This window comes from Toxorhynchites rutilus, chromosome 3 (assembly GCF_029784135.1).
Source record: "Toxorhynchites rutilus septentrionalis strain SRP chromosome 3, ASM2978413v1, whole genome shotgun sequence".
Lineage (NCBI taxonomy): Eukaryota > Metazoa > Arthropoda > Insecta > Diptera > Culicidae > Toxorhynchites > Toxorhynchites rutilus.
Window position 1 is genome coordinate 85,780,917 of NC_073746.1, and position 26,661 is coordinate 85,807,577.

The 26,661-nt window shown below is 39.0% G+C and overlaps 1 protein-coding gene across 6 annotated transcripts in view; it reads right to left on the minus strand.

The window, feature by feature from the left end:
• The window catches only part of LOC129780367 (serine-rich adhesin for platelets), a 239,832-nt gene that overhangs the window by 9,756 nt on the left and 203,415 nt on the right, over positions 1 to 26,661 (minus strand). For 3 of the 6 annotated variants that reach the window (XR_008743896.1, XR_008743894.1, XR_008743897.1), the window contains 8 exons: positions 20,339 to 20,488; positions 18,742 to 20,201; positions 17,719 to 18,507; positions 17,440 to 17,580; positions 10,767 to 11,467; positions 10,511 to 10,700; positions 10,057 to 10,458; positions 9,602 to 10,003 (listed from right to left, as the gene is read on the minus strand). Coding sequence is in view for 1 of the 6 variants with exons in the window: in XM_055788556.1 (XP_055644531.1) it covers positions 9,880 to 10,003; positions 10,057 to 10,458; positions 10,511 to 10,700; positions 10,767 to 11,467; positions 17,440 to 17,580; positions 17,719 to 18,507; positions 18,742 to 20,201; positions 20,339 to 20,488 (3,957 nt within the window). In the remaining 5 variants the exon portion in view is untranslated. The remainder of the gene's footprint in view (positions 1 to 9,601; positions 10,004 to 10,056; positions 10,459 to 10,510; positions 10,701 to 10,766; positions 11,468 to 17,439; positions 17,581 to 17,718; positions 18,508 to 18,741; positions 20,202 to 20,338; positions 20,489 to 26,661) is intronic. The other 3 variants (XR_008743895.1, XM_055788556.1, XR_008743898.1) reach the window with 3 other exon arrangements.

Below are 26,661 nucleotides of genomic sequence, written 5' to 3' on the forward strand. Positions count from 1 at the left end.
GATTTTTCTCTGGCCATATCATTTTAATAGGTACAACTGAATTACATAGCTTGATTTAGATTGATTTAGAAATCTAAAGCAATATTAGGGTCAGAAATACTGTACAATAATGACCAATCGATAAATTCAGTAGCACGGCTTAGCCCAATCATATCAATATTATTATAATCTCTGAAACACTGAAAATGATTTTCAGTGTTATTACGATTTCAGTCCAGTGATGCAAAAATAATGTCATGGTTAGAAAAACCAGGAGCTGGTACCTGATTGAAATTTAGGATGAATTCTGTCTTATTGGTTAGCATTAGATCAATCAACGAGCATCCCATGGGATAGTAATGTGTAGGTTCGAAGTTAACACATACCTAGAGAATTCAAATTGATATCTAATCTCATCGCTCGAGGAGAAGAAGATCGCAAATCGGTATTAAAATCTCCAACTACAACAATATTTGTATAGTTGAGAGATAATATACTAAGCTGATTGGATAATACTTCAGAGCAGTTGTTTCTGGGAGGGTTGTAAACAGTACCAAGAAGAAATTTGTTATTATTCAGTTGAACATCAAGAAACAGAAATTCGGTGCGATTTACATTTTCAACATCATCAGAGAAATCAGAATGAGATAAAATTTTGTATCTAATGCATTTTTTGTAGTAAATACAGAGTCCGCCGCCTTGGCTGTAAATTCTATCATTCCTTATCAAGTTAGAGCCATCAATAGCAATATGGGACGCTAACCACTCGGCAATGGGAGCACACTGCGTTTACCTTAACACCTGGTGATAAGACCACTTGTGCATCGTGAATCATAGTAACCCATGAGTTTTCAAATGAAATTTGGCAGCGCTATCAGTTGAACTGCGAAAGTTACGGCGAAAACAGTAAAGCAACAGCGCTCCATGGTTTGTGCGTACTGGGAGCTCCATAGCGTTGCGAAGAAAGTGGGCATCATCAAGTACTTTCAGTCCGCCGGATTTGCCTGTTCCCATATCTATAATATCCTTACACTTCTGGAGAAGAATGAGGGCATTGAGCGGAAGTTTGCGGAACGGAGATGGACATCATCATGCGAAAACGTAAGTCAATACCGGTCGTGTCGAAACAGCAAGCAACCATCAGCGAAAAAGGGATGTCAAAGCCGCTCATCTTCTGTTCGGGTCTTGCAGAGAACTGAGATATTATTCAAAAATATCACCCGGACGAGGATGTGGTATTTTGGCCGGACCTGGCCCCAGCCCATTACAAGAAGAAGTCGCCGGAGAAGATGAACCGCTTGAATATTGATCCGAAGTCCGCCAACCGTCCAAACGTCCACCAGTTGCGTCCCATCGAGAATTTCTGGGCAAACCTGAAGCGAAGGGTTAACTTCAACAATTTCGTTGAACTAATGAATAAAGGCCTGGCCGGGTAAGGGGGTAAAAAGGGCCCCTAAACCAAATCACCAATATTGTATAGAGTACTAAATAAAACATTTTGGCAGTAGTACCATATATTTGAGTCCTTATATGGTACACCATAGGATCTATGGTGAAAATGCACCTTCTCGTTTTTTTCACGCCATTTTATTGATTTAAAAAAAAATAAATAAAATAAAATTTCAAAATTTCGATATTTTTTTAGTACTTCAATTCTTGATAAATTTTTTTTTGAGAATTTTTATTGATACACCGTAGTAAGATGCACATTCAGATTTTTTTTTCAAATTTTTATCTCGAAGCTTTTGAGGGTGGCGTGAAATAAACGAAAAAGTACGTTTTTCACTATAGATCCTACGTCAAACCACATAGGGGATCAAATAAAACGCCAAAATTTCTTATTTAATATCCTATACAATATTTGCCATACAGCTGGTGATTTGGTTTGGGGGCACTTTTTACTCCCTTACCCGGCCAAGCCCTTTAAGAAAAAGCTGAAAAATATGCCAAAAAGTATGTTTTCGGTAGCAATAGCAAACATTTTTGTATTTTTGTAAAGTATAACGAATGTCACTTGTGATTTTTGGTTACACAGTCTCGCTCAAGGAAAGTCCAATTCCACCAACTTGGTCAGCAGTCTTGCTTAATACTGAACCGGGATGCCAGATTCGTTCTTGTATGAATTTTTTGTGTAAATTAATCAAACCGTCTAAATACTTTTTTGTAGAACTACTTCGAATTATAAAATTAATTTTTAATAATTGGGAATGCTTTGATTTACAGGACAGTTATCATGAAAATTATTATGAGACACAATGTACATCGCTGAAAATTACACCTGTTTTTGAACTGACTAAAAATTTTTGTTCATCAATGCGGTAAATTTATTGAAAAAAGTATCAATTCTCCCAATCTAGAAATGTTGACAGATTGACGAGAGTCCAAGATATTATGTGAGGAATTCGAAAAAGAGTTCTCGATTTTATCAAAACTCTATAAACTAGATACGTTGTAGACTTTCCGTCGCTTCCGTGATTCTACCCTTTTCGCATTTCACATGGGGGTTCATAGTCATTCCTGACAGACATTCCTGGAAACGATCGCTAGGTGATAGCGGCCAGCGATAGTAATAGCGTTCATGTCTTAGTGAAAGACAATGGAACGGTCAAAGGCTGGTAAGAGCTTTACTATCTCAACCAGTTCTGTTCCACGTGATTTTCTGAGTAACGTAAATTGACCGTAACATTCGATCTGAAAGTACAAAGTATTAATCAACGTGAGGATCAACCAAGCGTGAAGTTAAACACTTCATTCGCATATTGCATCCTCTTGCATTATCTGTGCGGTTGAAGAAGGGTTCATCGACGATGACTGCATTCCATTTGCGTTATCATAATGGAATAGCGCGTGTGGCGATCGTTAAGATTATCTGCACCGGGATAGATGGTTTATGGCGGTGATACTGACAGCGGCACTGAATTGATCTGATCTGATCTGAATTTGATTCATAAACGGCGTATTTTCGTTGTGTTTATAAAGTGAATCACAGACGGAGATGCGATCCAATGAAAGTTTTTCGATCGAATTGTGTGAAATCCATAGAGGAACTGATGCTATAATGGTCAGTTGCTTTTACGGTAGTATAACTATTGACTATTGATGCCATATTGAAATATTGAAGATATTGTGCGCTGACGAAGATCAATCAAACAGCTCCCAACAAGATTGTATCACTACATCGAAGTTATTATCCAAAGCTACTCGGAACTCGTGAAAGGACGATTTTAAGGATTTCAAAGGCTTGCAATGGGCAGTTTCATCAGTCGTTTGGCGAAAACAAGGGACGGAATGCCATTAAACATGGATACCATCCGGTCGGTGTTAAAAATCAGGACACCTTTCCATTATCAATCTTTAAGCTACAAATAAATGAAACACATTGTATATTGGATGTCTTTAACGTAAGGCTTTCCCGATACCTTCTATAAAATTTATTTGAAGCTTCGGCTGCTTCCTCGGATTGTTTTCCTAGAACATTATCAATTCAATTAACTGGCCAATGTGTCATTTTTTCAAAAAAGGCTAACTAATTGGCTTTAATTTGATATATCGATCACTTGAATTGGTCCAGTAGTTCAAAAATAATAAATTTTTGAAAAATGTCATTTTTGGAACGAAAGTGATAAATGATTTTTTGGACCATCGGTTGACTTTGAAAAATCATAATTCAAAAACGAAAAAAATGCCTCTCTGGTTTCGACATATGTTATGTGAAAAATCCTCAGCTTTTCAGAAAAAATATGAATGAATATAGCGCCCTTGGTCCCGAGACTATGAAGACAATAAAAACGAATACAATCAATAATAACAAGAACAGATTTCAAATTTTTTGCAGGAGTAGTGTTTTTTTCAAAAAAGACCAGATTGGCTCTAATTTGATATGACGATCATATGAATCGGTTTAGTAGCTCAAAAGTTATGAATTTTTGAAAAAAGACATTTTTGGAAAAAAGAGGAAGAAGTTGATTTTTCGGACAACCCCAAAATGGAAATGGTCACCCTACTGATAAAATTTAAAAAACGGGTCTAATGTTTTGCGATAAAGAACAAAACTACCACTTTTCACGAAAATCTGAGGAGCGCTATATCGGTTTGGCATGGAATGGCAGATTTCAGGTTAATATTAAGAAAAAAATCCAAAAGGGGGGATTTCGGGTGAAAAACTCAAGTGCTGAGGAACACTTTCATTAAAAATGTTTTGCGGGGAAATGCGAGGCAACTTTTATAAGTCCATAAGAAGCAAAGTTAAACTTCCAAAATAGTACTTACTTAGTGTGGAGTAAACATATACTACAACCAACCGAATTTTGAAACTGATAATAAATGCAAATTCTCCGTTAGAAATGCTTCAAGAAACATAACGAGCCCAAAAAATTCGTTCAAAAATTTCACCAAAACACATGTTAGAAAAACACACGCGAAATAGTGGCACCGGCGAGCATGCGAAACTGGTATACGTATGTGTAGGAGATGAGATGAAGATAAGAGAAGAAATTCTTAAATAATTAAAATAGGTATATATATATATATATATATATATATATATATATATATATATATATATATATATATATATATATATATATCAATATAAATCGATTATAAAATCATTGTGTAATTAGAAAAATGGGAAACATTGGCACCATTGGTCCGAAAGAGTATAACGGGTGTTAAATAAAAAATGAGAATTTTTTCAATACCTTTCAGTAACTCAAATAAAGAGCGTAAAATTTTCTTTCTCCAAGAAAATTGCTCTTTGGGCTCCCTAGAAACAGTGTTTGGTGTTTGGTTTCGCTAGTTTGAATTTAGTCAAAGCAAAGATGGCGTCGAAACAGCACGTGCTCCGCGAACGCATTGTACGGTTCTACGAAACGCATTTCCAGCAAGAAAAAAAGTTCACGGTGGCACATTTTAAGGAAGAAAATGTACCTGTCAGTACGGTATATCGTATCCTGGGTTCCCTGAACGTAGAGCGGAAGGTCGGAAGTGGTCGTCCGGTGACGATAATGACGAAGCAGAGGAAGACATCGTTAAAGAAGCTGTTTGACAACAAGGACGCAACCAGCCTTCGTGACGCCGGTCGGAAATATGGCTGCTCCCACGTATTGATCCATCGGACCCTCAAGATGGAAGGAATCGTCTGCAGGAAGAAGACGAGGTCGCCGGAGTACACGGAGGAGCAGATTGAGACGGTTAAATCACAGTGTCGGTGGATGACCAAAAATACCGCGAGACGTCTTTCGTTCTGGACGACGAAAGCTATTTTCCGCTGTCCAAAACGCATATTCCAGGAAATGATAATTACTACTCCAGCGACAAGTCATCCACACCGCCTGAAGTGAAATACAAGTTCAAGCACAAGTTTGAAAAAAAGGTTATGTTGTACATCGCCATTTCCGACCGGGGCATTTCAAAGCCTTGGTTTAAGCCGAGCGGTCTGGCAAACAACCAACAAATCTATCGAGAAGAGTGCCTCGATGAAATCCTGCTGCCGTTCCTGAACGATGGATGGGAAGTACGTCTTCTGGCCGGACAAGGCGTCTTCCCATTACGCCAAGAAGACGCTGGCGTATCTTGAGGAGAAAAAGATACCGTTCGTGCTGAAAGATCGTAACCCAACAAACTTGCCCCAGTGCCGCCCAATAGAGGATTTGTTTGGCTCACTCAGTGCCCTAGTGTATAAAAGCAATTGGAGGGCCAAGGACACGAAGCAACTGACTACAAGAATCCGGAATTGTAACCGGAAAATGGACGTAAGTGCCGTACAACGTTCTTGTGAGAGCATCGCGACAAAGTTGCGTCGAACAGTAGACCACGGCCCTTACTCAAACATTCACTGACATTTTTTTGAAGAAAATACATTATGTTATTAATAAAAAATACTGAAATCGATGAAAAAAATTTTTTTTTATATGTGATTGAAAAAATTCCCATTTTTTATTTAACACCCGTTACGAAAAATGAGCAATCACCGGATATCTCTTTGGCTGATGTATATCACTAGTTCGATGGAACGTCAGTTTCTAGAGTAAAGTTAGAAGAAACGGTCGCTTAATTTTAACGACTCCAAAACGGAAACACGACACTATGGTGTACCTTATACCTATGATGTTTTCCCGTGCCACAACATTTCTATCCTACTACATTTTTGACGTAGGACTACGTCTTTCATGTCTATACGGGGAAGTAAAATTTTCGAATATTTGAATTTTTTTTTATATTTATATAGAAAATTTAAAAAATGGGCCCAAGATGGTAAAACTATTTTTGACGAAATTTGTGGAACATCGAATTTTTAGGAATTTTTGAAACTTCGAATTCTTGTATGTTAGTAATCATTCTTAACCACAATTTATGAATTCTGATGTGATTCAAAACAAAGAAGGTTATTATCAATCTCCTTCTAAATGCAACCATTCTCGAGATATTTAAAAAAAATATTTATAATTTATAATTTTTTCATAGTAAATAATCTGTTTTAATATGTCTGTCGTGTTATACCGTCATGTTCATGAAATTTTATGAATTTTCTTATAATTTCCAACAATTTTTTTTGATTCATTGAAGTTTGTATTAAGATAAAAAAGATTTCTTAGTTTCACTACGTTTTGTATTAACCCACATGTCTTCGAATGTTTCGTAGCATAACTCCTAAACATACGTCTTTACCATAACGATGTATTTGGAAAAGTTGTTGGAAATTATAAGCGTATTCATAAAATCTCATGAACATGATGGTATTGGTATTTACTATTAAAAAGACAATAAATTACAAATATTTTTTTTAAAAAATAGTTTTATCTTGGGCCCATTTTTTAAATTTTCTGCATGACTTCTATTTTGTGTGAAAAAATTAAAAAAAAAATTAAAAAAAAAATTATTGAATTACCATATTGACTACATGCTTGGTTTTCATCGATGGCGTATTGAATCAGAATGTTTACTTGAACATCCTGGAAGAAAATATAAAGCAAAGTGCCAACAAAATGTGATGGAATCGAGAATACCAGTTTTGCCAAAACAGTGACCCAGAGCTCAAGACATATAGAGTTCGCACATGGTTATATTACAATTACTCAAAAGTTATTGATATTCTTCCACAATCTTCCGACATCAATCCCAGTAAAAAACTGAGGAAGTTATCTGTGTAGGGAATTTAGAAACCATGAAATTTCTTAAAATAACGATTTAAAAAACCACTTGATGAAAAAGCTTCTAAATATTCCTTTCGAATACACCAAAAAACTCGTAGATAAGGCCAAAGACAGCTAAAGATAGTTGCAACGAACAAGGGTTACCATACTAATGATGGAATTCGGAAATTGACCAACGCCTCCGAAATCGGGTAGAGATTTCAACCAGCGTACGATTATGAGTTTGAGTCAATTTTCATATATAAGCACATACATTCGCCACTTTTAGAGATATAAAAACCATTATTCTGAAAACAGATAGCAAACTTTTTAACTCTCATATGACACTATAACTTTATCTAAATAGAATGTTCCGAAAGCTTGTTTTCGACTTTCGAAAGAAGTGAAAAGAGAGCTGCATTGTGAAGTACGAATACGGATTTGAGTCACTGTAATTTTCAATCGATTATTGCTCAGTCGCTGAACGTTTCAAACTCAGAGGGTTCATTCGCCTCTAGTTTGCCTTCCAAATTGCCATCGTAAACCACACCTTCTCTCGATTCTATCAAGGACAAAAAGCATACTTAAGCGATACTCTGGTGGCGAAAAGCATTCATTGTTCGTGAGGATATCGACAAGACAACATTGTTACTGAACGAACTGAACGAGCTGGACAGCTAGGGATCGAGGGATTCATTACCTGGCCTGACTTGACCTGACCTGAAACGCATTCTCTTTGTTTGGAACTGTAAGGGAGCGCAGAAAAGCCGATACATCAGGAGGAGAAGAGAAGGCGACCAAAAAAGTATCAGCATCGAAAAACATCGGAGACATCGGAGCAGCCTCCATACACACACATACACGCGCGGAACTATTTTCGTTTGGTTGCCATCCAGCGTCGAGAAGATTCCGGAAAGATGTTATCGTTGCTGAAAAATAATCTGCCAGTTCCCTTGGAATTGAAAATTACATTCAAGCGAAAGAGTTTATTATATTTTCTATCCATATAATACTGCGACCAAAAACATTATGGTTTTGTGATTTTTCAATCAAGTGCGATCAACGTAAGACCACGTCTTTTGGCAATTTATTAGAGGTTCAATGAATCTTAAGGAATTCCCGCTCTACGCGCACTGGCAAACGATGTTTACTCAACAATTTCTCAAACGAGAAATGGGTGTTGTGAGAAAGGATGAGCGAACGCAAAAATTATGTAGACTGATTTGATGCAACAGATATTTTGTCCATTGGAAATGGAATACAAATCATATCACATTACAAGCAATGTATTATGTATACAACTTTCGTGTGATTGCTTCTCTTGCTGAATATTGTGCCTTTAACGTAACGCTCTCGTTTTCGAAACTGTACAGCTGAAAATGAAATGTTTTGTTTTTCGTCCAGTCCAATGACCATATTTTCTTTCTCTTTATTAATGGTGCGGAGTTTCGGGTCCCCGTCCGGTATCAACGGGGTTCGTCGTTTCTCGAATTAACCGATGGAATTTTCCAGCAAATATTAGTGAATTAGCTGTTTCTGAAGGCAGGAACGGATGCGCTCACTTTAAGCGGCCCATAGACGTTCAGTATTATTGATCAATAGTATTGCATATTTTGGTTTGGGCGTCATAATATTGAACGTCTATGGACCGCTTCAAACTGCCCATACATGCTCAATATTACTGTGTAAATGTTTGCGCAATATGATTGACGGTTGTCCACAAACGTGCACGATAATTGTGCAACATTAGGATTTGTACAATGAAATTGAGTAGTGTGAAGATGATTCTATTGAAGGTTGTGCAAAGTACTAAATACCCATGACTTATACGATATCTTTCAACATTGCACAATAAATGTCTTATTATTTCAAACAATACCATTAAATGGTGAACAACTGCCAAATTAAAAATAAGAAACTTTTGCTCAACAGTATGATTTTAAACCCAAAAGCTGAACCAAAGATGTAAAGCCCAGACTGTGTCACTTGAACTGTAAAATATGTATTCAAATAGCAAAACATCTGAATAAAAATGCATTTAAGTTGTAAAAAATAAATGTCTTATTTTTTAGGATTTCGTACAATATATTTTACGTTCTTTCGATATCTGAAATGCACATTCAATTCTATTCTATCTTCCAATATGGCGTAATAATATTGAGAGTGTATGGGCCGCTTGAGGCAAGTACAGTTTTTATGGCATAGATAGGGTTGGCACCACGCTAATACACGTTTCAGCATTATGGGAAAATCTAATCGAACACCGATAGAGTATACTTTAAGGCGTTAAGGGGATTTATCAATGGAGGAAGGAATAGTAACAAAATATGAATGGGCATTCACCTATTGGACTGTCTCAATTTTTTGGATCAATGGGTACAGGTGTGTCCTTTTGCCATTTGCAAAGCATGTAATTGTTTATGACTGATTTAAGGGGAAAAGAGTTTGGACAGCTTGATTAACACAAACACACACATATACAAACACACCCACTCATGTTTATATTTTGGACAGGAGCTACCACAATCCACCATAACCACAAGAGGAGTGCATCCGCCCACGCGCGTGTGCACTTCATAGCTAGGAGCAAATGCACAACTCTAGCTGGCGTCCTCGTTTAAGCGTTTTGGTTACTTCGGCAGTGGCAGCGCGAGTGGCAGAGGAGGATCGTAAGCGTGAGGAATGCCGGCGTACAATGGCTTTCGAGGTTTGATGGCGCCGTCGGCGATGGCGAGGCGGTGGTACAATAAACGATTGTAATACATACGTTGTTGTCAGGACGGAAGTGCCGGACTTGCTGCGGATACGATGGTGCTGCTGCTGCTGTTGTGGCTGATCTGGGGACGACGCTTGGATGACACTCGACGAGGTGATAGTGCCGCTAGGGTTGCCTGGAATAAATTCGTAAGAGCGCTGTTGCAAGTAAGCGAGTGCACCAACTTACCTTTGCTTGTTCGCGTTGATGATCTTTCGCTACGGTGTGATCGACTCGAGAGCGTTCGTTCATCGGCTCGACGGCTGCTAGACACTGTGCTTCTAGATATACCACCATTTCGATTGGGTGGATCCGTTTCCTTCTCACTCGCGTGGTGTCTGGTACGACGTGGACGACGGGGTGGCTCCACAACCGCACTAGTAGCCAGGTCTTCCGATGAACTGGCATTGGATTGATGGAGACGCTCTTTGCTGCACATGCGAATCAAGCGACGTGATTCGGACGATGAACTGGTGAGTTTGCGTCGAGCACTACCGTTGCGGGATTCCGTAGGCTGAACAGAACGGGCGGAGGCATGAGCAGCAGCTGCCGATGGTCGCGACAGGCTTTCGTTGGACGATGCAGAGGACACTGAAAGGAGATAGTTTAAATAGACAATTTTTTTGGAAGATGAATCCCGTACCCCTAGCAGATCGTTGATGTCGCTTTAGACTATCATCCAAATTCTTCGAAACCTGGACACCTCGTGATTTCATAATTTTGTTGGTCGTTGAACACTCCCGAATCGTCCCCAGGGTGCAGCCACTGTTTGAGTTTTGGAATTCGTTGAGGATGCTTTCGGTGCTTTCAGCATTCGACATGTTGTTAACAACCTGAAAGGGAGATGATCCATTATTTGCATGAGTAGGTGGCTCCCAATCGGCGGCGAGGGTTCATACATTCAAAATCTCATCAGCTGCGCGCGTTAGCTCCTCCAGAATTTGCTCGTCCCGCTTTAGATCATGCCTACGGTCATAAGATACGGTCGGTGGTTCGTTAATCGATTTGACTAGATTTTCGTAGTGTGGCTCCACGGAGGACATCGTCGAAGTGCTAGTTGACAGCGTGGATGTGGACGCTGAAGAGGTGCTTGTGGTCTTCTGAACCCCAGCACTATCTGCTCGTTGGCTGTGCCGAAGCAAGTCTGGCTTATCGTTCGTTAGCTGCCACGAAGTCGCCGCATGCGGCTTGGCTTGGTTCACATTACCGTTACCGGAAGTCGTTGTCGTAGCTGTAGGATTCATGTTAATCGAGTTGCGTTTGATGAAGGACGACGTTAGTGTGGTGGATCGCTTGAAGGAGGAAGGGTTCGTGGTGGTGATGGTGGACTTGGCAGAGATCGACGAAGCAGTTGTCGATGGTGGATTCGTTGCTCGTTCTCGCTGATTGTTCGGAGTGACACCGAAGAATGACAGTTCATGTTCGCGAAGTTGTCGTGCACCCGACGACAGCCGAAGTGATGCCCGTTCTTCGTTTCGTGCTGTGCCGTTCGTTTCGCTAACAGCAGTCGGAATGTGTCGCTTGAAAACTGGCGACAGTGGCTGCGACTGCTGCTGTTTCATTTTCTGTGTTTCGTTCGGATGCGGCGGTGTTACTTTTACTGTGTATGAAAATCAAATGGGTGATATTAGGTAGGAGCTGTTCCACCGCAAATGACGATTTTTTTCATAAATTTTAATTTTTGTATTTTTTTTATTTGACTCAAACTTTGCAGTATTACTAATGACTGAAAAAGGACAATTTGCATCATCGGTTTTCCATTTTGGCCCTAGCCTCACTTTTGAGAAGGGCCTAAGCAAAGATTGCTTGAAAATTTTCAATAAAATATGACTCGGAAATGGTTGGTCCAATTGACTTGGTGTCTTCCGCAATGTTTTAGGTTATTGGAACTATGCAGTGAATGTATGTACTGTTAAAAAAGATTCATTTTTATTTTATTTCGAAAATAACACTGCAAATTCGATTTTCTCAAAAAGGTGTTTTAGTCTTTTATTTTATTTTTGATATGTTGCTGCGAACAAAAAAGTTATAATTTTTTGGATTTTTGAAAATTTGTTGAAATGTTTCTTATGATTGTCAAGTTTTGATCGTTTTGGACTATTTTTCGAGTTTTTTTTCATCTAGAAGTAAATTTTTCTAAAAGAGTAGATACTTTTCGACTGCAATGATTGAATTAATAAAGCCACCATACAATTTCTGCATTACTCGAGAATTAATCAAACAAATGAAACGAAATTTGGAATGTGGAGGTTTTAGGGGGCACGAAACGTTTCTATGGTGAATTGACACTCCTCCTCCTCTCTTAGGGGGGGCTGCCATACAAATGAAACACGAATTTCTGCATTACTCGAGAATTACTCAAGCAAATGAAACCAAATTAGGCATATGAAGGTTTTAGGGTGCAATAAATGTTTCTATGGTGGTTAGACACTCCTTCCCCCTCTCTAAGGGGGGCTGTCATAAAAATTACTCAAGAATTAATATGGTTTAAGGGTGCAGTAAATGTTTATATGGTTGTAAGACACTCCGCCCCCCTCTCTAAGGGGGGGCTGCCATACAAATGAAACACAAATTTCTGCATTACTCGAGAATTAATCAAACAAAGGAAACGAAATTTGGAATGTGGTAGTTTTAGGGTGCAAAAAATGATTCTATGGTGGTTAGATATTCCTCCTCCCTCTTTTGACTTGCGCAGGTTTTAGGGGACATGAAACGTTTCTATGGTGAATAGACACTCCTCCCCTCTCTCTGAGGGAATAACTCGAGAACTAATCAAACAAATGGAATCAAACTTAGCATATAGAGGTTTTAGGGATCGATAAACGTTTCTATGGTTGTTCGACACTCCTCCCCCCCTCTCTGAAGGGGGCCTCCCATACAAATGAAACATAAATTTCTGCATAACTCGAGAACTAGTCAAGCGAATGGTGCCAAATTTGGGATGTGAGGGTTTTTGGGTACGAGAAATGTTTCTATGATGGTATGACACCCCTTCCTCCTCTGGAAAGGAGAGGGGTTGCATAAAAATATGTACATATTTCAACCAAACATGGCAATTGAATTCGCATGTGATAACGAAACATAAATTTTGGGCGGGACGAAGTTTGCCGGGTCGGCTAATAAGTTTATAGAATAATGGAATCACGAATAAAAAACAATCAGTTCGGGAAATATATTTAGATCGATTAAGGATGATGAAACATGTTCAGATCGAAAATAATAATTTGATGAGTAGAGGAGTAAGATTCCCCAGTTGTCTAACACAAACATACCTGATGTTTTCTACAAGTATTTTTATTTTTTTATATATTTTTTGTGGTCAGACAGAAACGTATATATTACCTGCTACAAGTACGCATGTTGGCATATAAAACATTGCTGATGCAGCAAAGACACAAGCAAGTGATAAACAAGTAACGAGAAAGTGTTAAACAAGTGAGAAGCAAGAGACAGTTCAGAAAAGAATCGAATTTTTTTCTTTGCTCAACTCCGGCCTAAAAACTGTAAACTCATAACTAGCTCGGGAACTCTAGTCGTGTGTGTGTGTGTGTATGTAGTATTCACAAAAATGCGAATTTCATAACACATAGCCTCAAACAATACGGCTTATTTGATGAATTGAAGGTGTTTACATATAGTTTGACATGTGAAAATGCAGCAGAAGATTGTTTTTTACGCCGATGTGAAATTTGCATTGATACAACTTCCTCAGGAAAAAGGTCATTGGAAGAAATGGATGAAAAATGTATTGATGAAATTAGGTTTCAACAATGAGTCACAACAAAACAGGATGAGGAGTTTGTTTCCTATTCCATTCAAAAGTTAAAAATACGCATCTGTACTATAGAGTGAAGTTTAAAGTCATCACTGGAATGTGCGGCAATAAACTAGTAATCCATTTGGAAATTATTTCAAGGAAAACGGCATCCTCAATCATTTCAGTTTTGCAGTAATTTCCGAAGATTTGCGTCATGATTCTATATCCGTTAACTTATTCATCCAAAAAAATTATTGATTTTAAACGTCAAGAAAAGCACTTTAATTTTAACAAAATTTATTTTACTGATTGTTCATAGCATTTTATCAAAGCTGAGTCTTTACTACCTAATATATCGGAAATTTAGAAACGTATGTCTTTAACGATTTTGCCGAATGCGTCTTTTTTTAAAAAAAAAAAACTTTCGAGCCTCTCGACCGATCTTTATACCTTTTATGAAACATATTTAGACGAAATTTTTCAGAGGGTCGTGCCTAAGATACGACCGAGTTGTTGAAGCAGGACTAGGGAATTATTATATTTAATTCGCTTGCTTCTCACTTCGGAATTTCTTGGAAAACATCAACGCATCAAAATTTTAGGCCTTCAAAAGTTGACCATATATCGGAATTGGTTTTTTTATGTCAATACGAGCCTTACACTGAGTATTGATATCTCGGTGACCTATTTCACATTTGGCTCATACTCGATAACATGCGATTGTATATTTGCTCCACCAGCACCATCATTCCACATTTCTTAACCACTGCAATCTATCTTTGACAATGCATAAAAAAGACAACAATGTGTGCGTATGATTCAAAAATACAGAAGCACTCTTCATTAGATTACATAAATATCGGCACGGTTTCCTCCTACTTTGAAGTTACGAACAAAATTTTGATGCCAAATGTCTTAAAATTGAAACGTCGAGATCTACTGTCAACACGAATTTTTTTTTACCAAAAATCGACACTCTGTGACTTTTTTCGGAATACGAAACAAAACGGAGAGTACGTAGAGTTATCTCGATTTTTTATTCGGAACTTGCTGCGAAATGTTGATTTGCACGATAATATACCCAATGCAAAATATTCGGATTTCATTTACTTGTGTCGGAGACGTTAAAATTTGAGTTTTTTGTAAATTTTTTTTTTGAAAATCCCGATTTCCTTTACTCCCCCCTTGGGTGAATTTTCGATTTCCAAAAAACTCAAACTTTGACCGCATTGCGCCACTCTCCCTTAAGTCCGATTGTGCTGAAACTTTGCATGGGTGTTTTTTCAAGGTGATGAACATTTTGTATGGGATAACTTTTTGAAATTCTGAGGTCGATTTTTCCCATACATTCATAGGCGCCCTAGTGTGCATAGAACGAACGTTGCATTTGCATTTCAAGCGAGCAATTTACACGCCCACGATTGGCAGAGGTATATTTTCTTATTCTTTTACTTTGTTCACGGAGACTTTAAATCTTACGATCCATTCGTCTCCGAGGAATATCAAACTTGAATCTTAATTGCTCGGTAATGACAGCACGGGTAGGTAAGCACTGATATGCACAGAATAATGTATGGTAAAATGGAAATGCTACCAATTTTCGTTGATTTAACACGTTCGGCGCCCCGTCACCAAGATATGGGTGACACATTCTTCGTTCAAATTGAATAGGTTTTTTAAAACAAATTTAATAGAATAGACATCTAAGTGTAACTATAGGATATGTAGAAAAATAATAAAATTATAACCTTATTATTATAATCTTTATCCTATACTTTTGATTAATTTATAATGCGGATGGTTTGTACTGTAATTTTTCGGAAAAGCCATATAATATGAGTTTGGCATGTGTTATCGTTGTCAATTCAGCTTAACATTATGTAAAATATTGCTAGATAATGTAAAAGTTGACTACAAACTAAGTTTGATCTTCATTTAATAACTTATCCGTAAGTTGGCCCCCGCGAGAAATTCAGAAACGTCGCTTTGGGCGACGAACGTGTTAAATCATTTATGGATTAGAAAATCGTAACGTTTATCGAACAAATCATAGAGAATTTCTAATTCGATTGGTATGCATATCATCTAAATTCTATCAAAGTAAAAGTAGTTATTAACGTTTAACTATTTCGTAAAAATGTTACGAGTTTTCTGATTGCACCCTTACCGAAAGTCGTAAAAATATTGCTTGTGCTTTGTGAATATTATTTTTTTTTTATTTTTGAGGTATCTAGTCCAGAAAGAGTCTTTTTATAAGATTTTTGGAAAGATGGGGTTTTTCAAAAGAAATGTAAAAAAAAATAAAAAGATATGTTGTTTCGTTGTTTAAATATAATATATACTTCAATGTGTAGTTCATTAAAATTCTTCTTAAAATATTTTTTTTTGATGTTAATTTATTTGAAATTTTAATGAAAGTTAACATTTGAAACATTTGAAAATTCGTTTTAATGTGTTTCATTTATTTCTAAGCGAAACACCTATTTTTCAGCACACCTTAATTCAGGATGGTGCATCCTGAGGATCAGATATAAGAAATTGTTTTTTTTCGTTAATTCGAAAGCAACTATAGTTGTTTATGTTATTTTTGGAAAGCAGAGACTTTGCTTTATAACATACAGTGGTATACGTTTATAATGGCATCGGAGGAAGGTCATAATTAGCGGACGTCATACAAAGTCATAATTAGCGGACGTCAAATATGATCGAGTTTCGGTTATGACAGAGCTATTAAACATTTATTATTTTGGTACCTGTTTGCCTTAAATTGGCTCTGAGTCAAGAAGTATAATACCTAGAACGATACTATTGCTTTCATCTGAAGGATTAGGAAATTTGGCACTGGATACAGTTGCAAAGCTTTAAATTTGTTGAATTTAGTAATATTTTAGAAGTAAAAACCTACTTTTAGGTGATTCTCTGGCTTTTTTATTTATTTTCTTCCAAGAATGTATAATAAACTTGATATTTTGTGGTACCAAGTTCAAATGATAGCAGAATTGTTCTCAGTAAAGTAGTTTTAAAATTGGCAAAACAGAGTCCAAAATAAAAATAAAACTCAATAACTCTGTCGTAGTAGAGATTTTAGGAATTTTTTTACATCAAATATGATCCTCTATCACCCAGTGAAAGATTCTTGGTCAGCTACCTATAACCCTGTATATAAAAATCAATGGTTGTCTGTTTGTATGTCCAGCATGGATTTAGTGGGAATGTTTGTTTATTTATAGCTTTTGTGGTTGTTGCTATATTAATAAGATTTTCTGTCGAAGCTGATTTTCTCGTTGCAACAGAATCTGATAAAAAAAATATGTATAAGAATCATTTGAACAGCTTTCAAAAGTCCAGTTCTTTTGAAAAAATTGTAACTTTTTTGTCCATTATTTTCCCATCTTGGCGCACTGAGCAATAAACTTCATCAGTTGTCCGCTCCAACATATGAAGAAATAATAAATCAAAAACATTTTTCTTCAGAAAATTGAGTTTTAAGTGTTATTTTCGAAATAAAATAAAATAAAATATTTTTTTTTGACAGTGCATACTTCCTTCACATAGTTCCAATAATAACCTAAAACATTGCGGAAGACACCAAATCAATCGGACCAACCGTTCCTTATATGGTTTTTTTGAAATCGGCAATTTCTGTTTATGTCTTTCTCAAAAGTAAGGGTAGGGTTAAAATGGAAAACCAATGATACAAACAATCCTTTTTGGTCATACAAATTTTTTTAGCCAAATCAAAAAATACAAAAAATCGACCTTCGAATTCAAATGGAATCGCTCGTAGGTAGAAATGATGACCACAGTACACTTACCTGGACTAGGCGTAAGTCGTTTCTTGATTGGCGTTGGACTTTTCAGAGCTATGGACATTAAATTGCTGCTCATCTGTTGCTCATCGTTGATAATCGTGGTAGTGGTAGATCCGTTATGTTTTGGCTTAACGATCTCAAACTCTGAAGAAGTTAATAATCATTTGCTGTTTATTTTATTCAAATTAATTTGTAATAAAAACCAGACACAATAGAAAACAATATTTACACGGTGGATGAACTATCAGTTAGATGACTTTGTGCGTGCATTGGAGAACTTACCGGACGTTGAATTGATAGTGATTTTCGCATCCTGATCCCTATACTTTTGAACGTTTCGTTTCGCTTTGATGCGACTCCAACTTCCGGATAGTTCGCTTCCACCTCCTCCTCTCTCTTCGCTGCCGCTAGCCAAGTTACCCAAGTACAGCTTGACCTCTTCGTCAGCCTTGGCGCTGTCATCGCTATCATACTGCTCGGCTGCATCGTAAAGCCTCTTCAGCTGGGTTAACTGATGGCTCAGTGCACTGGTTCCAAGCTTTTTCATTCTGGGCGCCGCTACCGGCTTGGCGGACACGCTCGATACCATACTAACTGACGAGAACTCATCTGCGCTGGACCGGCGGATGCTGTTTTTGCTGATATAGGCTTCAAAGTCAGATAGCCGTGATTCGTTTGTGAAACTCCGCCTGGTCGTAGCACCAAGCATGCGGTAACTAGGCTTGTCGTCGTCAATATCTCCATCGAGGGAGGCCGCATATTTCGCCACCTTCATTCGCGGTGGTTCCTTGTAGATGCTACTGGTAGAGCTCGACTTAGCAACGGTGCTCGAGATCAGCTGGAAGGCCGAAGGCCTTCCCTCGCCGGCATCACTATCCAATGAATCTCTGCGGGCAGCCTCGAGACTCTTCATCGCTTCGTCGAATTGATTGGCGGAACGCATTGTGCGCATGATCAACGAAGTTGATTTCAGTGGGTTACGTTCCGCGGTAACATGTGCGGAAGGATCACAGTTACTTGTCATATCGATGAGGATCTTAGTGGTTGATTTTGTATGGGACTCTGACGATTCTACAGTTTGCAATTGGGGGGAAACAAACGGTGCAAGAGAAAAATGGCAGATTTAGACAAGCGCGGGTGACTGTAACTGCAATGTTAAGGACTGTAATCCAATTTGAGTGCATGAATAGAAGCGGTTTGTATGGTGTTTTTTGCAAAGACTTGGTGCTGGCGATAGTTCATCCTTTGGAAGATGTCAAGCTCTCTACACAACATAAGCAACTAAGAGAAAATAAAAAGACTTACCATCGGATTTCCAAGCCATCGGGCCAGTCTGGGTCAGTTTGATTTTGGTGGAGAATGCTCCGCCGGATGCCGTCTCGGTGTCTATATCCTCTGCTGTTTGTGGCTTCTCATCCGACTGCCCATTCCAGTAAGTCAGTTCAGTTGACACCGGTCGCAATTTGACACCCCATAAACTTTCCCTGTTCTCCATATTCTCCCCCAACACGTACGGCTTCGGTTTGATCGGTTTGTTTTTCAAAATCCCTCTGAGCGATATCTCATCCGCCGAGTGGCTGTCACTCTCATCCGAGGCGGCAATCGTTTTGCGTGGACTAGGTTCCGGTCTACCGACTGTGGTTGTCACAACCGATGGAGCTGTATATACAGGATTTTCCTTCAGATCCGACTCAAACACTTCCTTCTCCAAATCGCCAAAGTGTGTCACAGGAACACCCGAGCTGATCGCCTGAAGAAACGAAGATCCAATCGCTCCACTGGAAGTCCGACGACGCCTTCGGAAATTGTTCGTCGGAGGTGGCTTCTCATCGGTTTCAACAATGTTAACGCGACCCGAATCGGCGGTAAAGTGAACTTCCGTTTTGCAAAACTCGACCTTTTTCTTGTTTTTATTCAAATCATCGATGAACGTATGGCTGAACCCGTTCACACTGACCGAAGTCTTCTTCTCGAACATCGTCTTCAGGCTGTCCCGAACGTAACTTGTTTCATCCACTGCTATCGAATGCCGCTTAGCTTCCTCCTCTCGCTGACTCAATTTGGTGTCTCCTTGTCCTTCGTTCGTAATTTTAATCACCATTGCAGAATTTGTTGGCGTCTCCTTAAGTTCACCCAACGTTACGATAGTACTTCTCGTAGCGGCCACGCTGTCCGCTCCACCGCTGGACCAGCTCGAGCACAAATCAGTTGAGCGACCAATTCCACTATCGGTCGACGAGTCCATTTTGGCCATGAAGCCGGATGGTTGATTCATTTTTTCGAAACCATACGATTTTCTCCTCGAGTGCCACTCGTCAGTGTTGCTATCGATGGATCCCCGGCGATTCGATTCCAGGCTATTGCTTTTGTAAGAATCGGATGAACTACTAGTTTGTAACTGTCCCAGCCTGGTTTCAACCTCAGTTATTGTAACCGAGTCATCCTCTCCCTTGCGGTCCGCACCCGGACTCATATCGTCACGATACAGCGACTCATTGCTCAGTCTTCTTAGTTTTCCACGAATTTCTTTGAGTGACTCCGCCGTGAGAAAAGTTGAGGTCGTTTTGGGCGTTGTTGGAGTTCGAGATGTGTCCGTTTTCGATACGGAACTATCCGATACGCTCTTGAGAATATTATCCAGCGCGACGAAGTCGATGTGATTATTCCGCATGGCTGTGTTCAACCGTCGTCCGTTTTCCAGCTCCTGTCGAATTTTTGACACACTGACGGAATTCTCCGGTAAGTCTGCCGGTCGCGTGCTAACCCTGATGATACAATAAGATAAGAGAGAAAAAAGTACGATTTAATTGAAAAGAATTCATCAGCATTCCTACGGGCTGCTAAGCGAATAACTCAAACAACTTTTACGTGTGGAGCAGACACAAAACGACAATTCACTTACTTCGGGGCCGTTTTCCTTGGAAACTGCAGTGATCGCCGGATCTTGCTGACTCGCTTCCACTGCGTGGGCTCGACGTCGTCATCAAAGTTCGCCTCGTCTCGTTCGGTGGTTAGGTCCTCGATAGAGATGCTCTTGCCACGGTTCAGAAAACTGGAAAACAACAGTCGACCGATAGGAGAAGGCGTTAATCGTCACCATTTCAGTTTCGGCCCAAATGTTACCCCAGGATCCCTACACATTTGCACAGCAGCGAAGCTGCTGCCACTGTGTGGCGAATGTGGCGTAATTAAACACACTATTCTGACTCACAGAGCTATTTGCTCTCACAAATACTTGAGTGACAGATCCACTCGAGTGTACGATCAATATATTCTAAGTCGCCAGCGGAGCCTGCCGATCTCGCTGCAGTCTGCGCCAGCCCAAATATTGACGATCTTTGCAGGCTGTGGTTGAGCTGCATACTGGCTCAGCTCAGTCAAGTTTGAAAGCAGAACGGTTGTGTGCATTTGCGCGATCGCATTCGATCCCGCGGAGGGATCTGAGTAGGCGAGCGAGCAAACGCGCGCGGCAAAACGTGGGTCATAAACCATTCACTTCGATCGTTCGCTCGTGCGCCGATTTGGGCGTTCCAAGCCAACACGTGGACAACGGTGCCAGGTGTGTGGATTTTGCGAATTTTCTTCCACGTTTTGCGGCGGATAAAGTTTTTCTTGACCTGTTTAGAACAAACGGTTGTCAAAATGTGTGATTGCAGAGTTTGCCACATGATTGTTCTGTCGAAAGGAAGCCTAATTGATGTGTTGTATTTAATCAAAATATTTTCTTGTTGAAGAAATCCACTCCAAATGATCCCCATTAGCGTTGGCAAATGCTATCAAATGCAGAGAGTTGTTCACACGAAAATTATGAAATAATGATCGATGGGACAATTTTCAAGGTAGGTTTGAACATCTTTCGCTATTTGCTATTTTGGGACCGAATACAATGAAACAAAGTGGAGTGGAAAAGATAAATGCTAATAATCGGTCGAAGAAGAGCGTCGATATTTTGATCGTTGGGAAAGAGTTGCTCTCTTGTTTTGATTAGCATTGATTGTGTCACCCTCGTGCGTTCAATTTGGAACGTTTAGTGGACAGTTTTTTAAAGTGTATATCAATCAGCTAGGTAAAGCAAGTACATTTTATTGTTCCTTTACAAATATTCAAAAACTAATTCAGGTTTCTTCCGAAGATCTTAGATGAAAACAATTCTAGTAGTCGTTACTAATACACACTGGTATTTTTCCTTAGTTTTCTGTTATTTTCTTAATTTTACTCTTCTTTGGTTTTAGAAAAAAAGTAGCAGAGGTCCATCGATTATTTGAAAAAGGTTGGAATTAGCAGATAGTTCGTTGTTGACACTATCTAGATGAAACAGATTCAGACTGATTTAATAACATTGTTTTCACATTGCCTGATTGTTTTGAGTTTCGGTAACTATCTGTAATTATCCATCGATAACGAAAACAGTATACCATGGTAAACGTCGATCAATGTAAACCTCAAATAGCTTAAATTAAACATTCAGAATACTTATTTCCGAATGTTTTCAAGGTTGCTTAGATAAGATCTGTTTTGTCAATGAGTTTGTTCATTACCTGACCAAAGGATGATCAGCGTTTTCAACATATTGTTTTACATGTTTTACAAGATGATACGATCAAAATTTATGGTATATGATTTGAGGCATTTAAAAACCTGAACACTCCCAGGAAGCCAGAAAGGAAACCTGGATCAGGGAATATCGTAATCCGAAAGGCGTGGTGACGACAAAAAAGTGGTCAACGTTTCAAAACGGAATCACAAATTCACCCTTCAAAATGTCGTGAGCAAGCATGAAGTGCATCGCGATGAGGAATGAGCCGAATTGCCGACTTAAAAGGCGGGAGTGACAACAAATCGCGACGATAAACATAAAAAGACGGCCAAAACACAATTTTGGAAGCTGCACACAACGTTGCGGGCGAGGTTCGTTTACGTTGTGTTGAATGACGGCAGCCGGATTTTAATGTACTGTTTTTACCTTCACATGCACTGACGAAACTACTCATGCAGCATCAATCATAGTAGCCCATGAGTCAGCAGAAAAAAAAATTGACAGCTCTATCAGACGAACTCTCACCGTGATGGCGAAAACAGTGGTTCTACTCCGTTCGGAAGTGTGCGCGTTCAAAGAACGGTACTCCACCGCGTCGAAAACGGGCATCGTGCGGCACTTTGTGGACGCCGGATACGCCTGTTCCGGCATCTACAATACAAGCTCTTCCGGCATCTACAATGTAAGGAAGCGGAAGACCCGTCCACTGGTTTCGGAGCTGCAGACAATGACGCAGCGGCAGCGGCTGAATTAGATGGTCAAGTCGATTTTCCCGGCAAATCAAGACGTGGCGGTGGTGATGGTCGACGAGACCTATCTCACCCTGGATGGCAACGACTGGCAGGGTTCTTCGTGTTTTACTTCCCCCACGAAGGAAGTGAGCTCCGAAGTTTCTCAAGAAGATGCTGCTGTGGCTGACAATCAGCGAGAAAGGGATATCAAAGCCGCTCTTCTCTAGCTCCGGACTGGCCGTGAATTTTCGTGGAATTTGGTAGTTTAGTTCCTTATCGCAAAATATTAGAACCGTTTTTTTTTCATTGTGGTTTCCATTTTTCAAACTGACCTCCTCTTACTGATTGAACTGGATGTCAAATAAAAGGGAGCCAAATCAGTGAAAAACCGACATACCATACTTCTGTGTACCTATATCAGAGAGATAGATAGGGAAGGTGCGGGTAAGACGGACAGTAGGATTGATATGGACAGGTGGTTGATTTGTACATTTTCATAATGAATTTTAAATTTCTGTTGGTGAGAACCCGTTCTCAATCTTTTTTTTTATAATATTGAATCCACCCTATGACAATGAATTCTGATCAAAAGTGGAAAATGGAATCAAAAACCGAAAATCAAACAAGATTCCACGTGTGGATGTAATTTTTGCGGCTTTAAGCGTTAAGTATTTTGGGTGGTTTACTTTCAAAATTTAATTTGCTGATGGTTATTTTAGGCTGTCAAAAAAGTCCTGCGATATTTCCGCGAGGTGTCGTTGTAAGCGCGTAGTTCTAGTTGTATTCATTGTATCGAGTCATACTATAGCTTGTTGGAAAGGTACGCGCTATAATATAGTACTTGACAGTGTTTTATTTGGTTAAGTCGTTCGTGAGTTATAGTGTCGCAAATATGGAGCAAAATAAAGAGAAAATCCGACATATTTTACAGTACTACTATGACAAAGGCAAAAATGCATCTCAAGCTGCCAATAAAATTTGTGCAGTTTATGGACCCGATACAGTTTTCATTTCCACCGCACAACGATGGTTTCAACGTTTTCAAACGTCGAAAATTGCGACAAAATCGCTGAATTAGACGAGAAAGACCGGCATAGTAGCAGCCGTAGCATCGGCCAAGAGCTGGGGATAAGTCATCAAACCGTTATTAACCATTTGAAGAAGCTTGGATTCACAAAGAAGCTCGATGTATGGGTGCCACACACGTTGACGCAAACAAACATCTTTGACCGTATCGACGCATGTGAATCGCTGCTGAATCGCAACAAAATCGACCCGTTTCTGAAGCGGATGGTGACTGGCGATGAAAAGTGGGTCACTTACGACAACGTGAAGCGCAAACGGTCGTGGTCGAAGCCCGCTGAAGCGACTCAGACGGTGGCCAAGCCCTCATTAACGGCCAGGAAGGTTCTGCTGTGTGTTTGGTGGGATTGTCAAGGAATAATCTATTATGAGCTGCTTCCTTATGGCCAAACGCTCAATTCGGACCTGTACTGCCAACAACTGGACCGCTTGAAGGTAGCACTCATGAAGAAGAGGCCATCTTTGACAAACAGAGGCCGCATTGTCTTCCATCAGGATAACGCCAGGCCACACACTTCTTTGACGACGCGCCAGAAGCTCCGGGAGCTCGGATGGGAGGTTCTTTTGTATCCGCCGTATAGTCCGGACCTTGTACCAAGTGACTACCACCTGGTTTTGTCCATGGCGAACGAGCTAGGTAGTCAGAAGTTAGCCACAAAAGAGGCCTATGAAAATTGGCTATCCGAGTTTTTTTTGTCAATAAGGAAGCGAGCTTCTATAACAGGGGTATTATGAAGTTGGCATCTCGTTGGGAATAAGTCATCGAACAAAACGGCGCATATTTGACTTAAAACAGATGATTGTAACTAATTTTATGAACAAATGAATATTCAAAAAAAATATCGCAGGACTTTTTTGACAGCCTAATATTTCGAATTGTAAGTTGACAGATTCTCGGTATTAGGTATGTACGGAAAAATAAATTCATTTTTGAGTGGAATATTAAAAATAATTGTACTGGTGGGGTAAAACAGACAGTTGCCAGTAGGAGTGAGATGTACTGTGAGTAGTCTGTTTATTCTATCCCTAAGGAATGCCCTGCGTCAATAAACGGACACAACATCGTCAAAGGTGAACTGTCTAAAAGTTGACAGGAATCAAAAGCAAAATAGTTGAGGGTCTGCCCGTTTATACTGACGAAAAGCACAATATCATTTTTAGGTGGATTAATTGGGGTTTTTCATCATTTAACGGACATTTGTGGTGAGTTTCAGACCTTGGTTGAATAAAATTATTCCTCTCACGAACGATAAACTTCTACACTTCTGATTGAAAAAAATGTTCTACTTTTCTGACTGTTTTTATTTCAGTCGATAAACTGTTTTTTGTAAAACATTTTATTTCGAAAAACAGTATATTGAATTGTAAGAAACTGCATTAATGTTTTGGGAAACATGAGTTCTCAAAGATATAATTGAAGTTTTTCTTAACATGTCCGTCTTACCCCCACTTCCCCTATAGACAGAGAAAGACGAAAAACGTCATAATGGCTTACGATGTGAGTGGCCGGAGTAGGATTCTCGCAACTGGGAGGAAAGAATATAATTTTGGGGAGTAAAAAAACTTGAAAATCCCGAAACGTGAAATCTGAAAAAAAAACCGGAGATTTTTTGCCTTTGGCTGTTTCGCTGGCATAAAAAACTGGCAATATACAGGAAAAACTGGAAGGTTGGCCACTCTGGATATAAAAATTTTGAATATTAAATTCTATTTTTGAGTAAGATTTTTGAACAGTACATTTAATAAGTTATTTTTCCTAAATAGTTCCATACCTTTTCCAACATCTTTGTGAAATATCATATTCCAATCAGACATCTATATTTTGATTAACGTTTTTTTGAAAGAAATATCAATGATTTTGAAAGTTCTTTTAAAAAACCGATTGTAATTTAAATTGGTCATATGATAATGAATATTTGTATTTTAGTTTGTTTCCATCATAAGCACCAAGTTCCAAAAAATCGAAGAGGGTCGGATCAGCGGCCGGCTGATTTGGCGTGGAATTGCTAATCGGTAATAACTTTGTAATGTATGGTTTTTTTATGTGAGTGTGTGCAAATAAAACTAAACTATTTTTCCTTTTTTTACAGTGTTCATTTTGTATAAGGCCCCACGCAAAATAGTGTTGGCTGAAAACATTTCATCTTTGGCACAAATGATGCCGTTTCGTGTGCAGGAGGGTCAAATGCGCATATAATGAGCTGTTTTAAAAGCTTAAAAATGGTTTGTATGTATGCGAGCAGATATCTCTTTCTGTTTTCTTTTCTCATTTCATTTGAGATTGTGCCAAAATAAAGTCCATACGACGTCAATGGGGATCGAACCAAGGCCGGCTGGAACGCAAAGCTATTTCACACGACCATGCTATCCATATAGCCGCCAGTGCTGTTATTAAGAAACATGATAATATTACACCTCATCACAACATGAAGTTGGAAAGTGTTTTCTAAGAGGATAAAGAAGAACATGAACGTGAATATAACTTTCTCTGTCTGGGCCGTGTAGTTGGCAAACTATATGAAAAGCTTTCATATGCTTTCATTTAAATGTGTCTCCTGTTTCGCTCGTTCATATTAGCTCTAGCAAATATATTTTACAAATGATATACATGTATTGGGGAGTAGAACATTTTCTGTTATTTTTCAGCTAATTCAATGTAATAAATCGGGATGCCATAACATGTGCTAAAAATTAACTTTGGGTGCACTCATCTATTTCTTCTGCGTTACGTTATTTGAAAAAAAAAATTGTAAGACACCAAAAGAAAAAGTGCTCACGGAGAAATAAGAAGGGCCGATTGAACCATTTCACAATGGAAAAGTTGGAATTTTTTCTTGATCATATCAAATGGTATGCAATTACTTTACAAATCTT